General features: G+C 35.9%; 1 protein-coding gene across 3 annotated transcripts in view; it reads right to left on the bottom strand.

The window, feature by feature from the left end:
• Positions 1 to 9,806: 9,806 nt before the first annotated feature.
• Positions 9,807 to 25,778, bottom strand: part of LOC136253431 (uncharacterized) — a 55,919-nt gene continuing 39,947 nt past the window's right edge. For 2 of the 3 annotated variants that reach the window (XM_066046100.1, XM_066046101.1), the window contains exons 5-11: positions 25,585 to 25,683; positions 21,274 to 21,372; positions 19,161 to 19,259; positions 10,311 to 10,386; positions 10,078 to 10,254; positions 9,993 to 10,026; positions 9,807 to 9,943 (exon numbers count right to left, since the gene is read on the bottom strand). In XM_066046100.1, the coding sequence (XP_065902172.1) occupies positions 9,874 to 9,943; positions 9,993 to 10,026; positions 10,078 to 10,254; positions 10,311 to 10,386; positions 19,161 to 19,259; positions 21,274 to 21,372; positions 25,585 to 25,683 (654 nt within the window). In that variant the 3' untranslated portion in view covers positions 9,807 to 9,873. Of the gene's footprint in view, positions 9,944 to 9,992; positions 10,027 to 10,077; positions 10,255 to 10,310; positions 10,387 to 18,516; positions 18,687 to 19,160; positions 19,260 to 21,273; positions 21,373 to 25,584; positions 25,684 to 25,778 lie in introns of those variants that run through there. The other variant, XM_066046103.1, reaches the window with a different exon arrangement.

The following is a 25,778-nucleotide window of genomic DNA, read 5'->3' as shown; positions in this document are numbered from 1 at the left end:
AATTGTTTTACAACTAGTCTACAAATACAACTAGTTTTTGGCCACAACTAACTCCCTTTTAACACACAATGATCATGACAACATAAATGCTGCAGTATCATTTAAGCTCAAAGTTGAGCTTCAAGGGATTTGATAGTGCAAACTCCAAAGCTGCTAGATTTATACAAATGTAGCATGGGATTTTATCAAGCAAGGGAAACAAAAACGAACAGTTCTCAGATGTTGCAGCCTTGTGAACTTTCTAAAAGCTAAGAAATTCACTATTATATAATACTATTGTTTTACTTGCAAGAGAAGCATTTCAACCCAAGAATCAAGTTTGTAGAGGAGACTAAATAAGTTAAACTATTTGACAGACAAGGTTATTTTCAGAATAGATTTTCAATTAATGATGTTTTATACAATTTATAGTACATTAAAGGTATAAATCTTTTACCTGAAGTGATTGGTATATGGCTGGATGTTTGGTACAATGGTGAGGGTAGTAGTGCACAGGTCTAGAAGAATAGGTTTAATTTCAGCTTACACTCTGGTAACTTCTTGAAAATTATAGTTTTAATGATGGATGTTCTATTAGAGTAGTTGACTGTTCTATTAGAGTATTTCGGATTTAGCAACTTCTAAGGTAAGACTTACTCCAAAAGTATAATTGTGAACCCCTCATAGTAATTCTTGGATAAAATTAGCTATTCCCCTTGCTCTTTCAATTCTTTCATTGCCCATACATGTGTATAAAATGCAACTGCATCTGTACTACAGCTTCTAGAAGCTTCCTAGCTTGCTCATTGTAAAATTTTGGAGGGGGGTGTTTCAGCGCCCCAAGCACCCTCCCTAAATCCGCCCTTGCTGATGGCGAGGCTGCTCAGTGCAAAAAAATTGTTTCTGCGGTTAATTTAATGTACTATCTTTCATTGCTCATGTTACAACAAAATTAATGTGCATGTTTCACTACCATGACAGCTTACTTTTAGAACTGAGAGAACAAAATCAAGTGAAATTAATCCTACATAATAGTTATACTTCAGGCCACAGGCGTCTAATTATAATTTAATTGTAGAATTACTACAAGTTGTTCAGTACTGGTCACTGTAAAGCTGCACGTAAATACAATTACAGTTTTGTGGTAGGGATTTCACATCCATCCTTTCTAGCTTGTCGAATGAGCAAGGTGTGGTGAGACATTACAATGCGTGCACCCACTATACAGTGTAAATGCATTCTTCATTAAATTTTACTGCGTGGTGCTCATGATTAGGTTCTTTGGCAGTGCCTAAAATAACTTTTATTTAACACGCTTTCTCAAGTAACTGACTCCTACAGTATAAGCAAAGAAAACACCTTTCTGGTGAGGTATAAATGTATTCAAGGGCATAATCTTTTTTTCAATGCCTGGACCTAACTAAATAGCTACATACTATTTAGAGGAAAAGCAGCCATACCTTGATGTGTAAACAGTCCGAACACTAACATGCATATTATACAAACTAGGAGAGCCCTGGGCAGAAAATTTTTGAAAATCGGCCTCAGAAACTGTATCTGAGTTGATTTCATGCACAATAATAAAGTTTTGTATTAGGGTAACAACTCTACTTTGTGGGTGTTAGATTAAATTAAAGTCAAAGTGGTAAGGCTTAGCTAGTCCTAATGCTGTTAAAACTAGAGGATCTGGCCTCCAGGAAGTTTTCAAAAAATGACATCAATGTTATTTGGATTGGTCTGTATAAGATACTGTGCAAAGTGTTAGTTACAGATACCCTACAAGTGTTCAATATTAGGGGCACTGACCAGAAAGCACCTCTGTAATACTGTTTAACTCTTTGGGATTAAAGAGATAAACTGTAAGTAATGTTTTCAAAAGTAGCTACAAAGCCAAAGCAGTAATTATTTTAGAGTCCCTTAATACAGTGTGGACGAAGTACGTAGATCTGAAGCTATTCTGGGTAAAAGACAGGTTAATTAGTAAGTGTTGCTTCTATCATTAAATAAATACTAAGTATTGCATGTTCACTACTTTTGTTTTGGCTTCATCGAGTCTGAAGGATTTTTTTAATTTCAGCCAAAAAGTGGTGAGGCCTGGCCTGACTGGTCACACCTATACTCTGATACCCCTGGTACTTATTATAAGCATGCATCCAGTTGTTTGCAGTTATAGAATAGACACTGTAGCACATTCGGTTACGTTGTTGGTGTTCAATGATGTTTTTTAATCAGGACTCCTTCGCATACATTTTGACTGGGGCTATACACCCTTGCCTCCCCCTCTTCACAACCCTTGCTATGATTCAAGATTCATAATATTTAGCTATAGCCTATAGCTACCTGCTAGATTATTATTATTGGACACAGATAGAGTTCACTTTCCTCATGGTGATCACATGCAATGTTTAGCAACATCTCATACACAATACACATTATAAGGCATGCAAAGCTGGTCATAGATAAAATCTTCAAAGGCCAGCTATAAGTTAAAGACCAAAAAAAAAAAAAAAAAGGTTACAACTTGCTGACAATAGCTGCTCTCCGCCAATTACATTTCCTTATTTATAACTACACATACGTAGCTAAGTAATTTGCTACGCTGCTTCTCTGCATACTGTGACTGCTCTAATATAGTATCCAGATCCTGACTTTTCTATTAGAGTATCTCGATGTTTTCTTGCAAACAGTGTCCCAAAAAAGTGGGGCCCTCTGTCCCCACCGCCTTTGTTCAAAAGCACAATGTATGTTATAGTAGTAGTGGTATAGCAGTGATTCCCAAATGCAGGGTTCTGAAGGTGCAGTCCCCACATGTCAACAACCTTCAATTTTGTTAAGGAACTTTGGAAAATCATTTACAAACAGCACTAAAATCCACAGTGTGTACACAGCAATTATAGCTATACAAGGCAAAATGCAGAATATGCTTTTATTGTTCCTATAACCATGCACCATGTAATTGGAAAATAAGATTTATCTCAATATTTTCTTGTGCAGAAAATCAAGCTGTTACATGTATCACCTGCCTAAGAATTGGTATTATACTAACACACTCAATTTACTTGAACCGATACATGCTATATAACAATATACATTAAACTAAAGAAGATGAAGACCTGAAAATGTTAGTGTAGGATCGAAATGAAACCACTAAATGGCTTATATTTTAATCTTATACATAGCTATACATACATGCATTGGCATGCACCATCTAGGAGCAGTTATTCAGCATACTTGTTTATAAGATAACGAGTTACTCTCTAGAACTCCTATGGATATAATTTCATGGAAATAACAAAGAGAAAACATCTTGACCACCTCCTGTAAGCGTTTGAGCATAAATCAGATGGCGAGGCCACCTAGCTCCAGTCATGGATTTTTTCTCCTCTCTCCAACTTTTCAAACACACCTTATGTAGCTAAAGTTGTTGAGCAGGCTGTAGGACCAGGTGTCTTACAGACCTTCAGCACTTGTGCTGTAAAGCATTAATAAAAAATAATTTTAAAATGATCTGTAGCTGCTTCAAGAGTATACACTTGGTGATGAGATGTAGTCATGTTATATTCTTATTATGGCAATTACCCTATAAATTAACACTACACAAAGTCACATGTACATTTATAGGCCTGGATCAAATTTTCCAGCACAATAAAAAGCATAATAGGCTGGATCCAGAGTCATATTAGGTGGATACTTCAAACTATGGGGTTTAATTCCATGAAAATATGTAGATTGATACTCCCTAATAGAGCAGTCAGTGGAAACTGCAGACTGCAATAGAGCACTCAAATGCATTTTACATACTTTATTATTATGATACTTTCTAATAGAACAGTCACTTTGTAATTAAAGGTTCTAAGAAATATTGCTAATGCATGGCATAATGGAGCAACTGAAGAGCATAAGTGAAAAATTTGGGAAATTCCTGAAAGCACATATTAATTGTCTCAGGCCTACACATTTATCACTGATGTAACACCGCAAATTTGTGCAGTGTAAACTCCTTATTTTATAGGCCCTACTTCATGTTTGTTCCACTATTAAATTATTTCCAATAATTACATAATTATGTCTTCATTTTGGGCATTGTACAAAGTAAGCATGCAATATCTACCTCTTGTACACAATCACCTTGTTATACAAGGAAAAACCACATCAAAAAGGATGTCCTGAAATAATTATGCACACCTGGTAATGATTATACATTAATTTTGTTCTTACAAAGTACTTGAGATCAGGACAATGTTTCAATAAGAACACTTAGTGGAGTCCTTAGGTGTCCGGTTTACAATTTTGTTAATCTACTGCAAGTTTACCTAATTGTTGAGCATAAAGGATTATCTATTCTGGTCACCTTTGGGTCAACATTCGCTGACATTATTAATTAGGAGCTAAACAGGTCATTTTGTACATAAATGACACTTATGGAGACTATAATACAGTGGAGTCAGTGGTTACTTTATTGAGGTGAGTCAGGTGACCTTATTATACAGTGATGATAGGTTTCACTGTATAGTGTATAGCTCAACAGCAGAAGCATTGTACAATCCCATAATTACAGTACAAACAAGCATAACATATAAATGTGATGAAAGGAATCTTGGTGTATAGTTTTGTACATTGTCGTTGTGCCAGTTTTGATGAAATTTGAAAGAGTGGTTTAATAGTTTGAATTTCTCCTAAATATGTACTAATAAGTTAATTAACAATTCCAATTTTCTCAATGCTGACAGAGGTCCAGCAGTAGGCCCGAGTCAAAAGTCAAATATGCTCAAAATTTGCTTTTAGGAATTTCCCAGAATTTTCACCTATTATGTTCTTTATTACATATCTGATTCAATCTAAGGAGCTATGTACAATGCATTTAAGTGCTCTGTTGCAGTTTGCAGTTTCCACTGACTGCTCTATTAGGGAGTATCAATCTATTTTCATCCTAATAATAAAGCACGTAAAATGCAGGCATAGTACTCCAACCCATTATGCTGGAATATTTGATGCCCTATCTAGCAGATAGTTTTGAGCAGTACAGACTAGGGCTGGGCGGTTTCTCGGTATTATAGTAATACCGCGGTATTGCAATGAAACGATATCTGTATCGCGTAGATTTCGGTGAAACGATAATATCACGATATCGATATTATTACGATTTTTAGTGTTTGTGACAGCTTATTAAGCCCTTAAGGTTGTTATAATGCACCTCAAATAATCACGTGATACTACTGCAAACAAGGACCTAGTACTAGCTAGTCAGTTTTTTTTACAAAGATCGAGATACTCTAATAGAACAGTCAGCTAGGATCGAGATACCCTAATAAAGCAGTCAGCTACTCTAATATAGCAGTCATCTTTAATAACCGCGATAAATAGTAATATCGTGATATATTTCTGCACGATATATAGTGATGCGAAACTCCAATACTAGGCACCGGCCGATTATGCCAGCATAATTTAAAGCATAATAGGTGACCAAAAGCATCAAGCATAATGCCAGCATAATAGGGACGATGTTTGAAAATTTAATTAAAATGCGCAATACGCTCGCCTGAAAGAAAGCAAATATTCACTGCCAATAGTATTATTAGTGCATTTCATATTTAAAAACACGTAATATAACTTATTAAACCATTTCTTTGTTAGTTATTCACACTTTGCAGAAATAAGATCGAGATACTCTAATAGAGCAGTCACATACTCTAATACAGCAGTCAGGTCAGGCTGATATGCTCTAATAAAACAGTCAGTTCTAGAGCATAATCTTGATTTTGAAAGCATAATTTTGAGCATAATAGGCTTAATTTTTGAGCAATGCTCAAAAGCATAATAGGTAAAATTTTGGGCATAATAGGCCGGTGCCTATCCAATACCGCCCAGCCCTAGTACAGACCATGGTCTGTGGAGAAACATTTTGTGATATAAAGTAAACTATATAGACCATGATGAAAAGTTCATCCAAAGGATTTAATGCTAGGTGATAAGCACTCAAAACTAATGCTATAGGTAATGAAATCTCAAGTAAATGTCAAATTAGTATAGGAAATTTCACTGCATTCCATGTGTCCTTGACTCAGAAGAAATCTCATGTAAATGTCAAATTTCTGAATAGTATAATTTTTATTATGAAAATTAACCGCCATGCATCCTTGACTTATATTAGGAAATGTCAAATTTCTGGAAATCTATAGCTAACAATTGCAAGTTGCAACATGTCAAATGTTTGGCAGAGGAAATGTCCAGACACACGAAATTTCCAATATTATTTTTAGGAAATGAGACAACAAGTGACATTTACAGTATAGTAGCTGATTTATTACTCCATGGTAAATTCAACATTGACATTTCCTGTACATTTCCATTTTTGGTCAATATGTGATAGCCATATGTGATTCTATCCCTGGCCAAAAGGCTCTGAAAACCTTATAGGGGTAAAGTTGCAGTGTTATTATTATTATTATCATTGTTTATTTCAATGTTTCACTAGATAGCTGGCATGTTTTACATGATTTGAGCCATTTGAAAGCCTGAAATACATGCTACAGTTGAGTCAAATAACGTACGTATCTCTAGATAATCACATGTTATAATTAATACCTATACTAAACAGTGTGTTTAGTGACATATTATAATTATGTGGCTGATTTAAAACAAAATGTTTAATAACAACACTTGGTACCACTGCTATATTATTATTATGTGTACTATTTTTATTGATAGTAAATACTTTACGTCAGCTACATTGTGATGATAAACAGTACTTATTATGAGTTGAAAGTGTGCTCACTGTATTGTAGGCTTTAGCTACTTTAATTTGCTTTGGTCATTATGTGTAATACAAAACAAACATTACACAATTTATTTTTTGCTTTAGAATGTACAAATTCATGCACTTCCTGTACTGAGATTTATCTGTTGTATAGTTTGTGCTCACATGCCCTATCACTAAAAGCTGTATTGAATAGTTATACCACTGCTGCAAGGAATTTGCTGATATATACACCCAAAGCCCTAGGGCGCAGCCCAAAGGCTGCGGGTGTATAATATCAGCAAATACCAAGCAGCTGTGGTATAAGTGATATATTCACTTGGGGCGCACTCACCTAATAGGTGAAAGAACTACTGAGACTCATGACGTTTGTTTTATACAATAGCATCTGATAATTGATCGTGGTTTTAATAGCGTGGGCTAATAGCCATCAGAACGTTAGCCATGCGTTAAAACGTCATTAACACTTTAGCTACTATGCTTCAACATGCATGCAATGTTAGAAAACTTGCGATTGTGGGATGGAGTTTATTATGTTATCATTTTTACACTAAGCTAAGCTCGCTATTGGGACAGTAAGTAAGTTATTACATTACGTTAAGTACTTAGGATTGTAAGTTAAGTTACTAACCTATTTCAATGTAGTAGTGGTTGGTTATGTAGTTGTTTGTGTAGCTGTATATAGTAGTTATCTTTTTAAAAAAACAAAAAACATAGTGGTAGCTTTGCTGTTCCGTGGTCTGTTCAAAGGCTGATATTCTCAGTGAGTAGAAATATGCATCCACGATCGCCAAACAATTATTTTGTGTCTTCATTATCCTTTAGTAACAACCAACTAGTCTATCTTAGCGAATATACTTAGCCTAGCAATCACTACAAAATGAGTCCCACAATACAAAGCTCCATGTCGGACAATATAATGAGCCAAAGCACATCGTTTCTTTGAACTGGCTGGGTATCAAAGTCATTGGCAAACCGTTTTCCCATGATATGATATTGCCCAGGCAATATGTGAGTTAAACACCGAGCGGCCGGTGCCTTTGAACGCCCATGCTAAAGTGGTATATAATGATATAGCTATTTAATATTGCTGGTGATAGTTGAGGCTTACAAATAGGATGACAAAACAATGACTAATGTTGGCAATCATAATGCAGTTTGTAAAGTGGACAAAAATAATACAAACATGAATCTGTGCTGACTTGATGGCAGCACATAACTATTGCAAATTTTGCCGGTGTAAAAGAGATGAGATACATAATTATTCTATTAGAACAATTACTACATTATGAAAATATGCTAACAGAACAGATCTAGACACTCACTTTTTTAGCTTGATACTACAAAGTAGAGTAAAATACAGGTGAGGATAAAATAGGTGGAGAAGCATTATATCACTCATCCCCAAAGTATAATATTTTACCACCCTTCAGTAATTGCATGCAAATTACATAGATCTATAGTTGATAACAACAAAATATGCAAGTATGAACATTATGCATGTGTAAAGTGTTTATCAGAATCATTGTTGCTTAAAAGGGTGGTGTAATAAATATTGAGCGATAAACTGGGAAGAGAAACAAGTTATATAATAACCCCTGAACGACAGTCACAAACCAGAGGTATGGTATACTGAATATTATATGTGAGGAATCAAATGGACATGATAACTGAAGTTCTAGTAAAGTATGTAGTTTAGAAAGGAAGAATATTTTACTGTCACCAACTGGATCTGATTAAGTAGGTGTATCTATTCTACTATACCAACCCCAATACATGGACGCTTGTACATCTTACCCTGACTAGTTTTGCATGGCTGGAAAGTGAATGAAGCTATGTAAATAATTATTTATAAAATTTAAGGCAACAGTGAAATGTAAACTGGCAATCCTATACATGTATAGTGCTTCACCCCCAGACTCTCTGCTTTTCAGACATTCTCTACATGGTCAGCCTTTTCCACATCTCCCCTAACTGAATATTTCTGCTCAATGTGCTCATATCATTATTTCTATATACATCATATACACAAATTTGTCTGGCTGGTCTGACATTGGCTGGACCAATTTTCAGCTTGAATTTGTAAAACATCATGATACTTTAATAGAGCAATCATCACAATACAGCCCACAGACTCCCTTAGCTTAGCACACCGATGCATGCTACATGTGCTTAGTGCATGCAGTTGAGTATCACATGAAATCAGATAAACTCTGATTTAAATGTTACACCATGCAGATCAATAAAAAGTATAGTGTGCATGACTATTACTACAATGCAGTCCATGGATGGCCTGACCATTCAAAATTTCTGGACTCCAGGCCTAAAATACATGTTATGGATAGCTTAAATAGTTACAAGTATTGGTGTCAGCCACTTGTTCATCATCAAATAGTAGTCAACCCCTTTATCAAATAGTTGTAACATAAGCACCTGATATTCTACACTCAGCCCTTACAAGTCTGTGATCCTCAAGATGTATGTGAGGCAATGTAAATGTTACAACCATTGACATGTTCACTAATAATAGAGATCAGTGGTGGATCTAGATGGGTTTCTGGGGTTTCGATAGAAACCCCCTTTTAAATTTAGCTCAGTGGCAGTCTAAATACGTAAACACTGCTGTACTGACAATTTGTCATATAAAACAACAATATACCACTGTTTCAGTAGCATGCATGCAGCTGCACTTAACTGACACCATTTATAGCTATTAAACCTCAGCAACACTTCATTTTTCATCTCCCACTGCATTAAAAACTATCGAGATACTCTAATAAAGCAGTCAATACAGTCAAGTAACTATTTTAATAGAGCAATCAAAGCTACAGCTTATAGTCACCATCTTTTCCCTATAGTTAGCTTACAGTTTAATGCATTGGACTTATTGTAATTGTTAAAGTAGCCTAAAACTCGATCTCAGAGCTTCTAAAATCTCAAACTTTTCTGGAGAAATGTCATCAGATGAAATATATAACCTATGATTCAGCTATACCAACTTTCAGAAACCCCCTTTTAAAAATCCTACATCTGCCATTGAAGATGAACAGACTAATCACATCACACCCTCTTTCAGTTGGTGCAGTGGTGCAATGATAACATTGTATGCATACAAGGTATAGTCTAGCTATAATATATTACATCAGAATACATCTTAAGCTCCATGTGTTGGTGTCAACTACTTTACCACCATCATCATCACTACTCCTGTGAGTCAACAGATAACAACACAATGTGATATACTATAAACTTTTACTTGATAAATTGTTCTTGTTCCTTCTGCTTCACCTCTAATGGAATACCATACAATGGATGCCATCACATAATATCACTACCCTCACCTAGTCCATGAGATGATACTCTACTTTCACTAGTAGTACTTTTGTGATCACTGAATGTGCTACTCTGTTTGGTAGTGAAGGATGATGGACTAGGTGACTTTTCAGTACTAGTATGGCTCTGAGTTTGAGGTTGTTTACTTGATGGCATCATGATTTTGTATTTCATTTGTTCCTCTTCTACATAATAGCATTTTAATCAGTATAATTATTATGTAGTAATACTAAACACTCACTCCAGGTTGATAGGTCACTACTATGGCCTGATGACCAGTTGTGTTCTAACATCTTCTTAATCTTTGATTGTGTGGACTGTAATATTAGTGGACTAGATGAGTTAGTACAACTAACCATCATACAGTAAGATAGTAGTGTATAGTAGGGACCACAAAGGAGTAGGCGTGGCCCACAAAATAACATCACCCAAAAACCCTGTTGACAATGAGGTATGTAGTATTGGTTAGGTAAAACTAAGTTTTCAGATCGACATGAAATGCTTTCAATAAGTTGCTACGGAATTTAAAAATTATTTAACGAATTTTCTACTGATTGACTGAGTAACTGACTGATTCCTTCAGACAAATGTAACTTGATAACAGCTAAGACTATGGGCTTGATTTTTCACTGTTTGATGTTGCTTTGGGCCGACAGGTGCCTTTTGACATACCGCAGTATGTACAATGCTTTCTTCATGGACTTACCAGTGTCCTCCTTTGTGTCCCATTCATCTTTGCTGACAATCAAAAGTGTTGATTTGGCGGTAGCACGTGATGGCTTCCCTTCATAATGGAAATCATCCATATTTTTCATAGTGGCTATTTTGATAGCAGTGGTTGCTTTTCAAACAGTTATTGATTCGTACTGCTGTGTAACGGGTTGAACATAGCTGACAACGAAGCATAATGGATACTTCACTCTTCAGACAATAATTGATATAAGTGTGGTGCGGTACCATTTCCTTCTTTTGGTATGCGCAGATTGCAGAGGTGTTTTTCGAGCAGTTCTTGATTCAAAATGTTGCATAATGGGTTGAATATGGCTAATAACAAAGTGTAATGGATACAGGTGATAATTGTGGTGCGCGGCGCCATTTCAGATGTGGTATGTGTGGGTTCACTAGTCATAATAATTATCTACAAAAAAGTTAACAAACAAGTACACAAAAATTTAGGAATTTTCAACTAGAGTAGGGACCATGGCACATCGATAAAAAGTACTGAAACAGGCTGGAGTATATAGTGCACGATATTAAATCACAGTAAAACAATAAAAAGTGTTATATCCCTACTGTGCTTAAGATACCATAATGGAAATGCACAGTAGGGATATAACACTTCTTAATATTTTACTGTGATTTAATATCATGCACTACTCCAGCTTGTTTCAGTACTTTTTATCGATGTGCTATGGTTCCTACTCTAGTTGAAATTCCAATTTTTTTCTGTGTGCTTGTAGAATTAAGTTTCACTGATTGCACTATTTATTAAAGGATTATCCTTCTATTGTTTTCTGTTTAATACTTTCGAAATGTAAAACGTTTAACACAAGAAATAAACTAAACAATAGTGCTGGCGATATATCAATATTATATCAATATCATTTGATCTTAGCTGATATCGATAAGTTTGATGTATATAATTTTTAAACCAGGCGCACGCCCACTTTACTGTAATTGTTTCCGTAAAAGTATGTGTGTATACATATCTACCTATCTACCTATGTTTGTCCGTACGCACCCACGTGAGCAAAATCATTAAATAATGGTAAAAGCAGCTTTTATGTAAGAAGTAAAAGTGAAATGAAATCTATATTAAACTTCTGCACAGGTGAACTTTGCTCTGAGGTGGTTTCTTTTCGGCGGACTGAAATACAGGTGTGGCGACTTTCCTCAGACTACCTTCCCCTTGAGGTTTTCAGGCATTTAGCAACTGAAAAACAACGGTGCAGGCCTCGTACACTACCAGGAATAGCATATCGCTTCGAGTTGGAAGGGGGTGTATCCCTTACATACGTAAACAAAAATGAAGAGCAGCTGTGAGGCTTTGTCGAGAGAATTTGTGGGAAAAACACGTTAGTCACACTATAAAACAGACTTCTGTGCGTAATATGTTGTTAAAAGCGGTTTGTTTACCAAACGCTTCCTTAGCAGTGCATAGCAACATAATTGAACGAATTACGAATATTTCATGAATTACAAAATACGAGAATTAGCTAATAATATTATTGCACAACCCAAAACTAACCCTATTGTAAAAATATTAATAGTAATGCATAGTTGGTTAATTCATAGTAGCATATACTGCCTATAGTTAATTCCAGATGAGTTAGCTAGCTGCATGGCACCTGGTTTTTAGAAGTAGCACAACATCAACTTGTTTGAATTTGATATTTCAATACAGTATATCAAGAGATCTACATTAACTTTTTAAATATATAGCTCATTTAATAGTGAATTGTTCTTTAACGTGTTGTATCCATTACTTATTTAGCAGTTTATTACTCTGTATAACATAGGTAGTCTTGTGCCAATTATGCCAGCATAATGTCAAGCATAGTAGGTTAGCAAAAGCATCAAGCATTATGCCAGAATAATGAAACGTGTTCAAGATCATTAATTAAATGCGTAATGCGTGTGCCGAAAACACATAACATGAATACACTGCACCTTAATACACTGCATTTCATATCAAGAAAAAGTGAAAAATGTTATTTCCATTGTTTCTTTGCTGATTATTCACACTTTGTGGAAATAAGATCGGGACACTCTAATAGACCAGTCACCTACTCTACAGCAATACTGCAACACTCCTGACACTTACCAAAACCAATAATATCAAAGAGGTGAACATGTACATGTGTTCACTATCAATAGTTTTGCACACCTGAGTTGTCCATACTAAATGTATAGGATATTTTATCTAATCCAAAACAGCCAAGCTGTAAAAAAAGTGTGCGGCCCTCAGAAAGGCTATGGTGAAAAAAGATGTGAAATCCAAGGTGGCGGCCAAGAAATGGCTGTGATGGAAGGTTAATGGTAAAAATTTTAATAATGACAATTCAGGTAAATTTTGTGAAGCGGCACAAAAATTCACCTGAATTGTCGTTATTAAAATTTTTACCATTAACCTACCATCACAGCCATTTCTTGGCCGCCACCTTGGATTTCACATCTTTTTTCACCATAGCCTTTCTGAGGGCCGCACACTTTTTTTACAGCTTGGCTGTTTTGGATTAGATTTCATTTCTTTTTGTATTTGTATACCCCAAAGCCGGCCTATGGCCAGCTTTGGGACTTTTTAACCTATGTTTTTTTTCTTTACTACAGGAAGAAGAAAAGATGAAGTAGATGTACTTTAAATATTTTATCAGTAAATGTACAAATTATATATATAATACATATGTGACCGGATTTGCGAAAAGGGGCCTTCCACACACATCCAATTTGCCAACTTTGACAATTGATAACTTCAGATTGGAAAGAGCTATTGCCTTGAAATGTGGGCAGTGGTGATTTCTTTGCAGCTGAACTCTCTACAAGGTAATTTCTTCTAGCTGATCTCTCTACAGGGAGATTTGTTTGTAGCTGAACTATCTACAAGGTAACTTCTTCTAGCTGATCTCTCTACAGGTTGATTTGTTCGTAGCTGAATTCTGTACAGGTGATTTGTTTGCAGCTGAGCTATTTACATAAATGGTTTCTTTGTAGCTGAACTCTCTACAAAGTAATTTCTTCTAACTGATCTTTCTACAGGGTGATTTGTTTGTAGCTGAACTATCTACAAAGTAATTTCTTCTAGCTGATCTCTCTACAGGGTGATTTGTTTGTAGCTGAATTCTGTACAGGTGATTTGTTTGCAGCTGAGCTCTTTACAGAATGGTTTCTTTGTAGCTGAACTCTCTACAAGGTAATTTCTTCTAGCTGATCTCTCTACAGGGAGATTTGTTTGTAGCTGAACTATGTACAAGGTAACTTCTTCTAGCTGATCTCTCTACAGGGTGGTTTCTTTGTAGCTGAACTCTCTACAAGGTAACTCCTTCTAGCTGATCTCTCTACAGGGTGATTTGTTTGTAGCTGAACGATCTACAAGGTAACTTCTTCTAGCTGATCTCTCTACAGGGTGGTTTCTTTGTAGTTGAACTCTCTAAAAGGTAACTTCTTCTAACTGATCTTTCTACAGGGCAATTTGTTTGTGGCTGCATTTTCTACAGGGTGATTTCTTTGCAGCTGAACTCTCTACATGGTGGTTTCTTTGTAGCTGAACTCTCTACAAGGTAACTTCTTCTAGCTGATCTCTCTACAGGGTGATTTGTTTGTAGCTGAACGATCTACAAGGTAACGTCTTCTAGCTGATCTCTCTACAGGGTGATTTCTTTGCAGCTGAACTCTCTACATGGTGGTTTCTTTGTAGCTGAACTCTCTACAAGGTAATTTCTTCTAGCTGATCTCTCTACAGGGAGGTCTGTTTGTAGCTGAACTATCTACAAGGTAACTTCTTCTAACTGATCTTTCTACAGGGCAATTTGTTTGTGGCAGAATTATATACAGGGTTATTTCTTTGCAGCTGAACTCTCTACATGGTGGTTTCTTTGTAGCTGAACTCTCTACAAAGTAATTTCTTCTAGCTGATCTCTCTACAGGGTGATTTGTTTGTAGCTGAATTCTGTACAGGTGATTTGTTTGCAGCTGAGCTCTTTACAGAATGGTTTCTTTGTAACTGAACTCTCTACAAGGTAACTTCTTCTAACTGATCTTTCTACAGGGCAATTTGTTCGTGGCTGCATTTTCTACAGGGTGATTTCTTTGCAGCTGAACTCTCTACATGGTGGTTTCTTTGTAGCTGAAATCTCTACAAGGTAACTTCTTCTAGCTGATCTCTCTACAGGGTGATTTGTTTGTAGCTGAACGATCTACAAGGTAACTTCTTCTAGCTGATCTCTCTACAGGGTGATTTGTTTGTAGCTGAATTCTGTACAGGTGATTTGTTTGCAGCTGAGCTCTTTACAGAATGGTTTCGTAGCTGAACTCTCTAAAAGGTAACTTCTTCTAACTGATCTTTCTACAGGGCAATTTGTTTGTGGCTGAATTTTCTACAGGGTGATTTCTTTGCAGCTGAACTCTCTACTTGGTGGTTTCTTTGTAGCTGAACTATGTACAAGGTAATTTCTTCTAGCTGACCTCTCTACAGGGTGATTTGTTTGTAGCTGAATTCTGTACAGGTGATTTGTTTGCAGCTGAGCTCTAAACAGAATGGTTTGTTTGTAGCTGAACTCTCAACAAGGTAACTTTTCTAGCTGATGTCTCTACAAGGTGACTAGTTTGTAGCTGAACTCTCTACATGGTGGTTTCTTTGTAACTGAACTTTCTACAAGGTGACTTCTTCTAGCTGATCTAACACAGGGTGATTTGTTTGTAGCTGAACTCTCTACAAGGTAACTTCTTCTAGCTGATCTCTCTACAGGGAGATTTGTTTGTAGCTGAACTCTCTAAATGATGGTTTCTTTGCAGCTGAACTCTCTACAAATTAACTTCTTCTAGCTGATCTCTCTACATGGTGATTGTTTGTAGCTGAATTCTGTATAGGTGATTTGTTTACAGCTGAGCTCTTTAAATAATGGTTTCTTTGTAGCTGAACTCTCTCAAGGTAACTTCTTCTAACTGATGTCTTTACAGGGTCACTAGTTTGTAGCTGAATTCTCTACATGGTGGTTTCTTTGTAACTGAACTCTCTACAAGGTAACTTTTTCTAGCTCATCTTTCTACAGGGTGATTTATTTGTAGCTGAATTCTGTACAGGTGATTTGTTTGCAGCTGAGCTCTTTAAAGAATGGTTTCTTTGTAGCTGAACTCTCTACAAGGTAACTTCTTCTAGCTGATGTCTCTACAAGGTCACTAGTTTGTAGCTGAGCTTTCTACATGGTGGTTTCTTTGTAACTGAACTCTCTACAAGGTGACCTCTTCTAGCTGATCTTTCTACAGGGTGATTTGTTTGAAGCTGAACTCTCTACAAGGTAACTTCTTCTAGCTAATCTCTCTACAGGGAGATTTGTTTGTAGCTGAACTCTCTACATGATGGTTTCTTTGTAGCTGAACTCTGTGCAAGGTAACTTCTTCTATTGATCTCTCCACAGGGCGATTTGTTTGTAGCTGAACTCTCTACATGGTGGTTTCTTTGTAGCTGAACTCTACAAGGGGATTTTTTCTAGTTGAACTATCTCTTTCCATAGTTGCATGAACTCCCTACAAGGTTACTTCTTCTAGCTGATCTCTCTACAGGGTGACTTGTGTGTAGCTGATCTCTATACAGGTTTCTTATTTCTAGCTGATCTCTTGAATTCTCTTCAGGGTGACTGCTCTATTAGGATGACTGCTCTATTAGAGTATCTCGATCTCGCACTTGCTACACCAAGTTGGATTTCGTGTTATAACTCCGTGGCTTTAAGTCTGATTCTTCTACACCATTGATGAGCCTCTCTAAGATGATTACTCCATCTGTACAACGATTTTCAAAGCATTACCCCAAGCGGTTTATCTGGTAGGCGTGGCAAGCAGTCGTTTTTTTATTAGCTAATCTCGATTGCATAATTGTTACATACTGTTGGTTTTTTCGTTGTATCTTCCTGTTTTTTAGCTCGATTTCATTCAAACCACAAAAGGTTTGAGGTTCAATAGTTAACCTATTCACCACCGATTTTCAGCTTCTTCCCATACGCGGTTTACCCTGTAGGCGTGACAACATATTGGTGTTATTTTTCGTGAATAATCGCTCATAACTCTTTGCCTGTTTATCGTATTCCAGCCAAAGTTGGTACCGAGATGCGCCTTTATATCCCCCTTCTGTGTGCCAAATTTCAAGGCAATCGGATATGGCGTTCGAGTTTTATAGCAGTTTTTGTAAGTGTGCGACAAGAAAAAAGAAAAATAAGAAGAAGAAAAAAATGAAGAAACTGAGCAAATCTTTGAAGTCGCATATCTCGGGAACGCGCAAAGCGATTTCGCTCAAATGTGGAATGTGGAGTGCTGCAGTTGGAGGGCATGTCCACAGCAAAAATCGTCTTGTTTCATCAAGGAAGCACAGAGCTACGGAGGTGCGAAAATTACGTTTTCTTTCTTCCTGTCAATATACTCACGGGTGTTACGCGCCGGCTTCTTGGGCCGCACGACACACTACCGTGTGTCTTGATAAAGCTTCAATTATCACTCACTTGTTTATACTCATATCAAAGCACTTTATTGACAAACTTAAAGAGTTTTTCAGAACTCCTAAAAGGTTTGGCAGCTGGCTCATGTAACTATTTAGGGACTAGGTGTACATGCACTCACACCATAGTGTAGTATAACCTGGTGTATGAGTCACATCATCCTTTACACCACACTACACCTCTACTATACTACACAATTAGTATAAATGTTATGTGTGCGAGCAATCAGTATAAATGCATGTATTAGTGGGTTTTATCTTTGTTTGGTAATGAAGAGCCACTGTTGCTAAGGAACAATAGCAGTGAATAATGAGTATAATAACCTGTCACTTGTGCCAGCTGTGCTATATGTATAGTCCCAGCAGTAGCATAATAAAATATTAAGTATCTATGGAAATTACTGTTGCCACAGCTATACTGCACACATCCCTACATTCCATTACAATGATAACTAGTCATAATGTCACCATACCTATTCAATAAGTGTTTGAAGAGCGACAGTAGTAATCAGATATAAGCAAACTTTTTTAGCAGATTATACCACAGCTTAAGATAAGAAATTTCTGTTGCCTGCCACAATGTCCTTACAAACCAGAATTGGCCGGACAGTTGACTACATTGACTGAACATGGAGATGTCTACTGTGTTCACTATAATTTTATAGCATAACAGTTATACTGGATTTATGTCACATGCCTTGATGCAGCTGTATTGTGATTACATTACACCAGAGGTTTGGCAATGGTGAATTTGTAGTCACTCATTTGGGTTGTAAGAATGTATACTATCTCCTAGCAACCAAGTGACTATTGTTGTTCATACAATCAACAGACATGCTACATATGTAGCTTAGTGTTTAGGCTCCCTCAGGGTCCCTCCTTGTGCTTTGATGAGACACTGTGTCTGGACAAATTGCATTATGGTCAGATACTTAGGCAATTTGATCAGATTTTGTCTGATTTTGGCATATTATCATAAACTTTGTTAAACTAACAACATGGAATTGTATGGTGAGGTTCTCACTAGTGCACAATGCACACTTTTCATTCTCATCATTTGTAGCATTTTAAAACGAACAGGTAGAAGAGCATGAAAACACATTGCATGAGTATTAATTATGTATTCAAAACATGATAAGGTTCATTACCAGTACACATCTCAACACTCTCATACCCAAGGTATTGAACCTCATGCCTACAATCAATGAAGCTACAAGTCACATGATATCATTTCATCAATAACAACACACCATCTTTGTATTTTCAAAATGTACAAAATATTGCTTATGTAAGCTATACAGTATTTTGTGTCCTGTGTGTCTTTACCTACTATATATATACATCAAACAGTTATCAAGCATTTTGCCAATGCAATAAACAGTACTACTCCAACACACCTGGCACCCACTACAACTAGTAACATCAAAGAGGTGAACATGTACATGTGTTGATTGTGTTCACTATCAATAGTTTTGTATTGAACAAAGGTGTATTCTCACTCTTGTGCACACACCTAAATTCTCCTAAATGTATGAGATGTTTATAAAGTCTGATCACTCACTTCTTCTTGTTTATATATATCAAAGCACTTTATTAACAAACATTTCTGACATTTAAATGGCTTTACATCAATCCTAAATGATTTAACAGCTGGCCCATGTAACAAGAGTTATATTTAGGGGGAAATAAGGGACTAGGTGAACATGAACCGACTATAGTGTAGTATAAACTAGTGTATGGATCACATGATCCTTCACACACACCACACATCTATTACACTACACACTAACACACTGGTAGGATAGTTGTGTCTTACTACATTGAATTGTGTTTCTTACTAGTAACACTAACACTTCAATTCATTTCATCACACACATACCAACTAACCTGATCAAGTGCATTCACATCTGCTCCTAATCTGATCAATGTTTCTATTGCTTGAACTTGTCCCATCATAGCAGCATCATGTAAAGCAGTCCTTCTCCACTGTAATAATATACAAGTACATGATATGACTTCATCAATTATAACACACCATATTTGGATCATTCAAATAACCAAGTATATGTTATGTGTGAACAACAAAACAACTTCAACATTTGTACACATAGCAAAGTCTCTTAATTCCCTGAATAATATTATGACCTTTTAGTAGAGGTGTATGATGACAACTTTAGATGACAAATTTAGATATATCTCGATATTTATTTTAAACGTATCTCGATTATCTAACATATCTCGATAATCGAAAAAAATATTTGTTGTAGTTTACTGTCAATATTTTAACCAGTTAAGTAAGCAAATTGTAATTTGAAAACTACAAAAAAGTGAAAAATGTTAGTTTTAACAATGTTTCCAAGTGGTACGAGAGTTGGAGCCCCCAGGAGGTGTCTACACCATCAGATATTCTTTGATATGTAAGTGATTTACAGAAGTTTACTATTATCTAGGTAAATATACCTGTCATCCTTATCTCGATAAATCTCACGATATCTCGATAATCGGATATATCTAGATAATCACACACCTCTACCTTTTAGACATACTATATAGATGTCATTAAATACCAAAGCATTTAGTGTGGTAACTATTCAAACTTGACCACTACTTACTACTCAAAATAATGTTTAAGCTCATAATTTTAATATCAATTGTGGCACTACTTAACCCTCTCACTGCCACAACCGCCATATGGCGGTTTCGATTATAAATGCCTGTAGCATCACATTCTAAACGCTCTGTAACTTCAGTCAAGCGTTTTAGTAGCCGCTGCGCTTATCCTGTAGTGGGTACGCCCTTAAGTGAACGGGAACAGGGATAACCGGTCTCGTGCGCACTATTGCGCGGTTAGATGATGCAATCGCATACTTTCGGAATGTCAATACCAAGCACTGTAGATGATTCTTCAGTGTGATAATGGCACTACTAATAAAGAGAAACAGTAAGGAGCGGGATTATATAGGTTGGAGTGGCGTGTAGCCACTTTTGTATGCCTCGAAACAGTGACCTCGCGCTTGTATGGCCATGTGCACTTACTCACATGCTGGAAAACCAGATTTAGAGATAATTGCTTCAATTGTAAACTGGTTAGTGATATTTATTGTATTCTTATAAACAGTGCTAGCCTGTAAAGTAGTGAAATTTCACGTTTGGTTTCACTCAGATCACTTTTCGTACTTTAAAGTTATATAATGGATTTGTGGTTGCTCTTGTGTAAACAACAACTTCATAATCTAATTCCCTGTTCTATAGCGGGTAAATTTATATATAGTTTTATAGAATTATATGGTATGATGTTTAAGTTATAGCAGTTTAGAAACAGTAGATTGGAGCCTCTACAAATTTGGCAGTGAGTGGGTTAAGTAAGGCTACTATTGAAGTGCTGCATTAACAAAATAAATATGGTAATAGTTTATAAACCAGCAATGTATCGAAAAGAAAATTTTACAGGATTGCAAAATATGTATAACCATATACAAAATATGTCAATAATTTGTGACTTTGTCCAGCACATTGAACATTTCTTTAAGCAATTTGCTAATACAATAAACAGCAATACTGCAACACTCCTGAGACCCACCAAACCAATAATATAAAAGAGGTAAACATGTACGTGTGTTCACTATCAATAGTTTTGCACACCTGAGTTGTCCATACTAAATGTATATGATATTTTTATAAAGCCTCAATCACATCACTCGCTAGTTCTTACCCATACAAAGCACTTTATTGAACTTAGAGGGCTTTTAAGCATTCCTAAATAGTTTGGTAGCTAGCCCATGCAACAATTAAAGTTATTTAGGGGCTGGGTGAGCATGACTGTACTGTAGTGTAGTATAAACTAGTGTATGGATCACATGATCCTTCATACCACACCACACCTTTATTACACTACACACTAACACACTGGTAGGATTGTTGTGTCTTACTATATTGAATTGTGTTTCTTATTAGTAACACTAACACTTCACCTTATTTCATCACACACATACTAACTAACCTCACTAAGTGCATTCACATCTGCTCCTGAACTGATCAATGTTTCTATTGCTTGAACTTGTCCCGACCAAGCAGCACGATGTAAAGTAGTCCTTCCCAACTGTAATAATATACAAGTAACATGATATGACTTCATCAATTATAACACACCATATTTGGATCATTCAAATAGCCAAGTATATGTTATGTGTGAACAACAAAACAACTTCAACATTTGTACACATAGCAAAGTCTCTTAATTCTCTGAATAATATTATGACCTTTTAGACATACTCTATATAGATGTGGTTACACACCATGGCATTTAGTGTGGTAACTATTTAAACTTGACCACTACGTATACTCAATACTCAAAATAATCTTTAAGCTCGTACAGTAATTTTAATATCAATTTTGGCACTACTTAATCTTCTCACCGGCGGTTTCGATTATAAACGCCCGTAGCATCACATTCTAAATGCTCTGAAACTTCAGTTGAGCATTTAAGTAGCTCCTGCGCTTATCCTGTAGTAGGCATGCCCTTAAGTGAATGGGAACAAGGATAACCGGTCTCTCGCACACTATTGCGCGGTTAGATGATGCAATCGCATACTTTTGGAATGTCAATAACAAGCATTGTAGACGATTCTTCGACGTGATAATAGCACTGCTAATAAAGAGAAACAGTAAGGAGAGGGATTATATAGGTTGGAGTGGCGTGTTGCTACTTTTGTATGCCTCAAAACAGTGACACCGTGCTTGTATGCCCATGCGCACTTGCTCAAATGCTGGAAAACCTGACTTAGTGATAATCGCTTCAATTATAAACAGGTTAGTGATATTTATTGTATTATTATAAATAGTGCTAGCCTGTAAATTAGTGAAATTTCCTGTTTGGTTTCACTTAGTTCAATTTTCATACTTTAAAGTTATATAATGGATTTGTGGTTGCTCTTGTGTAAACAACAACTTCATAATCTAATTCATTGTTCTATAGCGAGTAAATTGATAGATAGTTTTATAGGATTATATGGTATGGTGTGTAAGTTATAGCAGCTTAGAAACAGTAGATTGGAGCCTCTACAAATTTGGCAGTGAGTCTTTATAAAAATATCGTATACATTTAGTATGGACAACTCAGGTGTGCAAAACTATTGATAGTGAACACACATACATGTTCACTCTCTTTGATATTATTGGTTTTGGTGGGTGTCAGGAGTGCTGCAGTATTGCTGTTTATTGTATTAGCAAATTGCTTAAATAAATGTTCAATGTGCTGGGCAAAGCCACAAATTATTGACATATTTTGTATATGGTTATACATAATTTTGCAATCCTGTAAATTTCTTTTCAATACATTGCTGGTTTATAAACTATTACCATATTTATTTTGTTAATGCAGCACTTCAATAGTAGCCCTACTTAACCCCCCATGTAACAATTAAAGTTATTTAGGGGCTGGGTGAACATGACTGTAGTGTAGTATAAACTAGTGTATGGATCACATGATCCTTCATACCACACAACACCTCTACTAAACTACACACTAACACACTGGTAGGATAGTTGTGTCTTACTACATTGAATTGTGTTTCTTACTAGTAACACTAACACTTCAACTTATTTCATCACACACAACCATATCAAGTGCATTCACATTTGCCCCTAATCTGATCAATGTTTTTATTGTTTGAACATGTCCTTTGCTAGCAGCCACATGCAAAACAGTACTTCTGAACTGTAATAATAATATACAAGTAACATGATATGACTTCATCAGCTATAACACAACATCTTTGGATCATTCAAATAACCAAGTATAATATGTGAACAACAAAACAACTTCAACATTTGTACACATAGAAAAGTTTCTTAATTTTCTAAATAATATATATATATATATATATATATATACTATGTAGATGTGGTTATTAAACACCGTGGCATTTAGTGTGGTAGCTATTCAAACTCGACCACTACTTGATACTCAAAAACAACATTTAAGCTCATAATTTTAATATCAATTGTGGCACTACTCAAGTGTAGCTGCTATTGAAAGTGCTGCATTAACAAAATTAAAATGGTAATAGTTATAACAGGACCAGGTGTCGTACAGACCTTCAGCACTTGTGCTGTAAAGCATTAATAAATAAATAAATAAATAAACCAGCAATGTATAGAAAAACATTTTTACAGGATTGTATATAACAATATGTGCATAACTGTTTTTAAGATATGTGTGTCAATTATTTATTGCTTTGCCCAACACATTAAACATTTATTTAAGCAATTTGCAAATACAATAAACGACAATACTGCAACACTCCTGACACCCACCAAAACCAATAATATCAAGAGGTGAACATGTACATGTGTTCACTATCAATAGTTTTGCACACCTGAGTTGTCCATACTAAATGTATAGGATATTTTATAAAGCTTCAATCATCACTCACTTGTTTGTACTCATATCAAAGCACTTTATTGACAAACTTAAAAAGTTTTTCAGCACTCCTAAAAGGTTTGGCAGCTGGCTCATGTAACTATTTAGAGACTAGGTGTACATACACTCACACCATAGTGTAGTATAAACTAGTGTATGAGTCAAATCATCCTTTACACCACACTACACCTCTACTACACTACACAATTAGTATAAATGTTATGTGTGCAAGCAATCAGTATAAATGAATGTATTAGTGGGTTTTATCTTTGTTTGGTAATGAAGAGCCACTGTTGCTAAGGAACAATAGCAGTGACTAATGAGTATAATAACCTGTCACTTGTGCCAGCTGTGCTATATGTATAGTCCCAGCAGTAGCATAATAAAATATTAAGTATCTATGGAAAAATGGCTGTTGCCACAGCTATACTGCACACACCCCTACATTCCATAGAAATGATAATTAGTCATAATGTCACTAGACCAATTCAATAAGTGTTTGAAGAGCGACAGTAGTAATCAGATATTTTTTAGCAGATTATACCACAGCTTAAGATAAGAAATTTCTGTTTCCTGCCACAATGTCCTTACAAACCAGAATTGGCCGGACAGTTGCCTACATTGACATAACACGGAGATGTCTACTGTGTTCACTATAATTTTATTGCATAACAGTTATACTGGATTTATGTCACATGCCTTGATGCAGCTGTATTGTGATTACATTACACCAGAGGTTTGGCAATTGTAAATTTGTGGTCACTCACTTGGGTTGTAAGAATGTATACTATCTCCAAACAACCAAGTGACTATTGTTGTTCATACAATCAACAGACATGCTACATATGTAGCTTAGTGTTTAGGCTCCCTCAGGGTCCCTCCTTGTGCTTTGATGAGACACTGTGTCTGGACAAATTGCATTATGGCCAGACATCTATGCAATTTGATCAGATTTTGTAGGGTTTTGGCATATTATCATAAACTTCGTTAAACTAACAACATGGAATTGTATGGTGAGGTTCTCACTAGTGCACAATGCACACTTTTCATTCTCATCATTTGTAGCATTTTAAAATGAACAGGTAAAAGAGCATGAAAACACCTTGTATGAGTATTAATTATGTATTCAAAACATGATAAGGTTCATTACCAGTACACATCTCAACACTCTCATACCCAAGGTATTGAACCTCATGCCTACAATCAATGAAGCTACAAGTCACATGATATCATTTCATCAATAACAACACACCATCTTTGTATCTTCAAAATGTACAAAATATTACTTATGTAAGCTATACAGTATTTTGTGTCCTGTGTGTCTTTACCTACTATATATATACGTAAAACAGTTATCAAACATTTTGGCAATGCAATAAACAGTACTACTCCAACACACCTGGCACCCACTAAAACTAGTAACATCAAAGAGGTGAACATGTACATGTGTTGATTGTGTTCACTATCAATAGTTTTGTATTGGACAAAGGTGTATTCTCACTCTTGTGCACACACCTAAATTCTCCTACATGTATGAAATATTTATAAAGTCTGATCACTCACTTGTTCTTGTTCATATACATCAAAGCACTTTACTGACAAACGTTTCTGACATTTAAATGGCTTTACATCAATCCTAAATGATTTAACAGCTGGCCCATTTAACAAGAGTTATATTTAGGGGGAAATAAGGGACTAGGTGAACATGAACTGACTATAGTGTAATATAAACTAGTGTATGGATCACATGATCCTTCACACCACACCATACCTTTACTACACTACACACCAACACACTGGTAGGATAGTTGTGTCTTACTATATTGAATTGTGTTTCTTACTAGTAACACTAACACTTCACCTTATTTCACCACACACATACTAACTAACGTTATCAAGTGCATTCATATCTGCTCCTAATCTGATCAGTGTTTCTATTGCTTGAACTTGTCTCAACCAAGCAGCATGATGTAAAACAGTCCTTCCCTTCTGTAATAATATACAAGTAACATGATATGACTCCATCAATTATAACACACCATATTTAGATCATTCAAATAACCAAGTATATGTTATGTGTGAAC

This window comes from Dysidea avara, chromosome 4, assembly GCF_963678975.1.
Source record: "Dysidea avara chromosome 4, odDysAvar1.4, whole genome shotgun sequence".
Classification (NCBI taxonomy): domain Eukaryota; kingdom Metazoa; phylum Porifera; class Demospongiae; order Dictyoceratida; family Dysideidae; genus Dysidea; species Dysidea avara.
This window is presented reverse-complemented; position numbering and strand designations above follow the sequence as displayed.